Source organism: Gracilinanus agilis, unplaced genomic scaffold (genome assembly GCF_016433145.1).
Source record: "Gracilinanus agilis isolate LMUSP501 unplaced genomic scaffold, AgileGrace unplaced_scaffold15648, whole genome shotgun sequence".
NCBI lineage: Eukaryota > Metazoa > Chordata > Mammalia > Didelphimorphia > Didelphidae > Gracilinanus > Gracilinanus agilis.
In genome coordinates, this window is record NW_025346527.1 from 5,867 (window position 1) to 9,173 (window position 3,307).

The 3,307-nt window shown below is 37.3% G+C and overlaps 1 protein-coding gene across 1 annotated transcript; it reads left to right on the plus strand.

The window, feature by feature from the left end:
• The first annotated feature begins 1,857 nt into the window (after positions 1 to 1,857).
• LOC123254138 (olfactory receptor 2AJ1-like) lies at positions 1,858 to 2,805 on the plus strand. Its single transcript, XM_044683197.1, has one exon. It carries the CDS (start codon positions 1,861 to 1,863, stop codon positions 2,803 to 2,805), a length of 945 nt encoding a protein of 314 aa, XP_044539132.1. The 5' UTR covers positions 1,858 to 1,860.
• Positions 2,806 to 3,307: the final 502 nt, after the last annotated feature.

Below are 3,307 nucleotides of genomic sequence, written 5' to 3' on the forward strand. Positions count from 1 at the left end.
CATGGGAATAGAAGCCTCTGAAGTGTGACAAGTTTTCCATATTTCTTTGTTCCTCTGATATTTATTAAAAGCTCTCCAAGTTACTTTGGGGGACAGGTGTAAGACAGGACACTGAATGTATTGTATTTCTAAAAGCAACAATGATGCAATGATTCAGGACAACTCAAAAGTCTGAGGGACTTTTTTTTAAACCCTTACCTTCCATCTTGGAATCAATACTATGTATTGGTTTCAAGGCAGAAGAGTGGTAAGGGTAGGCAGTGGGGGTCAAATGACTTGCCCAGGATCACACAGCTGGGAAGTGTCTGAAGCCAGATTTGAACCAAGGACATCCCATCTCTAAGCCTGGTTCTCAATCTACTGAGCTACCCAGATGACCCCCTGAGGGACTTTTGAGAAAGAATGTTATCCACATCCAGAGAAAGAACTATGGGTGTAGAAACACAGAAGAAAAATATTTGCTTGGTCACATGGTTCGATGGGAATATGATTGGGGATATAGACTCTAAATAATCACCTGAGTGTAAATATTAATAACATAGAAATAGCTCTTGATCAATGACACATGTAAAACCAAGTGGAAATGCACATTGGCTATGGGAGAGGGGTAGGAAGAGGGAAAGGAAAGAAAATGAATCATGTAACTATAGAAAAATATTCTAAAGTAAATAAATAAATAATGAACTTTAAAATAAAATAAAAGCAACAACAAGCTGAAGCTAGTGAGGAAAATCATAAAGAGAGTGTTCTTTTAGCTATACTGAGGGGAAGAAAAAAATCAAAGAAGGGGAGGGACCACTGACAATGGAGAAAAGTTAGAGTTCAACTTATTTTTGACTTCCTCCTTTTTCTGCCAAGGACAATGATCTCAGAACTGGAAAGAACGTAAGAAAATTGACTAGTAGAGTGTTATTAATATTCAAGGTTAGTGAGAAGATAGTTATAATCTTTATTATTATTATTATTTATAAGGTATATTCCTTCCTTAATTCAATCAATGAACCTAGATAATAATATAAATAGAATTGATATACTTCTTTAAAAATTACAAAGTGCTCCCCTTATGTTATTTTAACTTTTTATCACAATTCGGTGAGGTACTAATTCCCCCCCAACTTATAGAGGAGAAAATGGAGTTTAAGATAGACTAAATAATTTGCTCATTGTCATACATCTGTCGGTTTAAAGAAACAATATAGGAAACATTATTTTCATTATGCTCCTGGGCCTCTCCAATGACCTATATGCTTGGCCAAAGAAAGAACTGACATAAGCAATTATTGAGTAAATATAAGTGACCTTTGAAATACTGTAGTGAATTGGATAAGTACAAGAGGGTTAGAAGAAGGCAAATGTTTGAAAATTTCCAAAAATAATAAAAGAGAATAGAACCTAAAGCCTAGAGAAATATGAGCCTTCAGCAACCACCACCCTGATCAGAGGGCAGCCATCAACACTGAGGCAAGACCTTCCTAAAGCAAAAAGATTATGACTCTGAAGGCTCAGATGATGGTTAGCATTTTTAGCAATCAAGTATATTAAAATAATGTATATATTTTAGACATAATACTATTGTGCACTTAGTAAACCAGAGTTTAGTATATACATAACTTTTATATGTACTAGGAAACCAAAAATTCACATGATTCTCTATGTATTGTGGCATTTGCATTGTTTTGGGGTATGGAACGAAACCTGCAATGTACACCAACATGCATCTTAATAAGATATTATGCATAGACCATTCAATAGGTAGCAAAAAATGTAGCCACAGACTTAGTCCTGGACTTTGTATTTACCCAACCTTCCTTTTCTAAAACTTATATTTGGGGATTTAGGTGGAAAAGTGAAGTGATATTGATGTTGGAAGAAAAGAATCAGACTTTTTCTAAAGATTTCATCCTATTAGGACTATTGGATCCAGATAAATATGGATTACTCTTCTTGGCATTTCTTCTCATCATTTTTATGTTAGCAGTTACGGGGAACTCAATCTTGATACTCCTCATCCGCCTTGACAGCCGGCTCCACACTCCAATGTACTTCCTACTCAGTCATCTCTCCTTCATGGATATTTTGCACATCTCTAACATTGTTCCCAAGATGGCAAACAACTTCATATCTGGCAGGAAGTCCATCACATTTGCAGGCTGTGGGTTCCAGGTCTTCTTCTCCCTTATCTTCCTGGGTGCCGAATGCCTTCTTCTCACAGTCATGTCCTATGATCGCTACGTAGCCATCTGCCACCCACTGCGTTATCCCATTCTCATGAGCCATCGGATCAGTGTTCTTATGGCTGCTTCGTGCTGGCTTGTGGCAATCATCAACTCTACAATTCACACAATTTATGTACTGCACATTCCCTTTTGTGGCACAAGAGCCATTGACCACTTTTTCTGTGAAATTCCAGCCATGTTGAAACTCTCTTGTGTTGACACATCGCATTATGAAGGAGGAGTTGATGTGAGTGCTGTCTTCTTCCTCCTAATTCCTTTTTCCATCATTCTTGCCTCTTATGGTCAGATTCTCCGTACTGTGCTTCACATTAAATCTAAGGAGGCCCAAAAAAAAGCCTTCTCCACTTGTTCCTCCCATCTGACTGTGGTTGTCATGTACTATGGACCATTTATCTTTACATACATGAGACCAAAGTCCTATCATACTCCAGGTCAGGACAAGATCTTAGCCGTCTTATATACTATCCTCACTCCCATGCTCAACCCTATGATCTATAGCCTCAGAAATAAAGATGTCTTATGTGCCATGAAGAAGGTTTTAGGAAATGCCCTCATGCACAGAAATTAATATTGATTGCAAATTAGATTAACTGTCCATGGATAACTTACTAGAAATGTGTGGAAACTATTGCAAGTAACATTCATGAATTTATTGGTTGACACCCAATAAGTAGAGGATAGCAATCAAATGTTAACATAATATTTGTAGATGGTCTAAAGCCTATGTGATTCTTGGCATAAATGTTCAGTATCATGGTTGCATCAAAGGTACTGTCAGACTACATTGTTCTTGGTATCATAAGTTGACATACTCCATGAATTCATCACTGGCCAATGATCTGGAATCCAACTTCTCCATGCTCAGCAGGGATTACTCTCAGACAGAAAATTATTGATAGACAGAAAGACAGACAGAAAGAGCCTGAGACAGAGACACAGAGAGACAGACAGAAACACAGAGACTGAAAGAATGAGAGAGAGAAAGATTCCTCTTCTCCAACAAAATGAAATATTTTTACCGTCAATGTATAGAAATGTCACCTGTGTTCGTTTGGTTGCAAATAATCTGA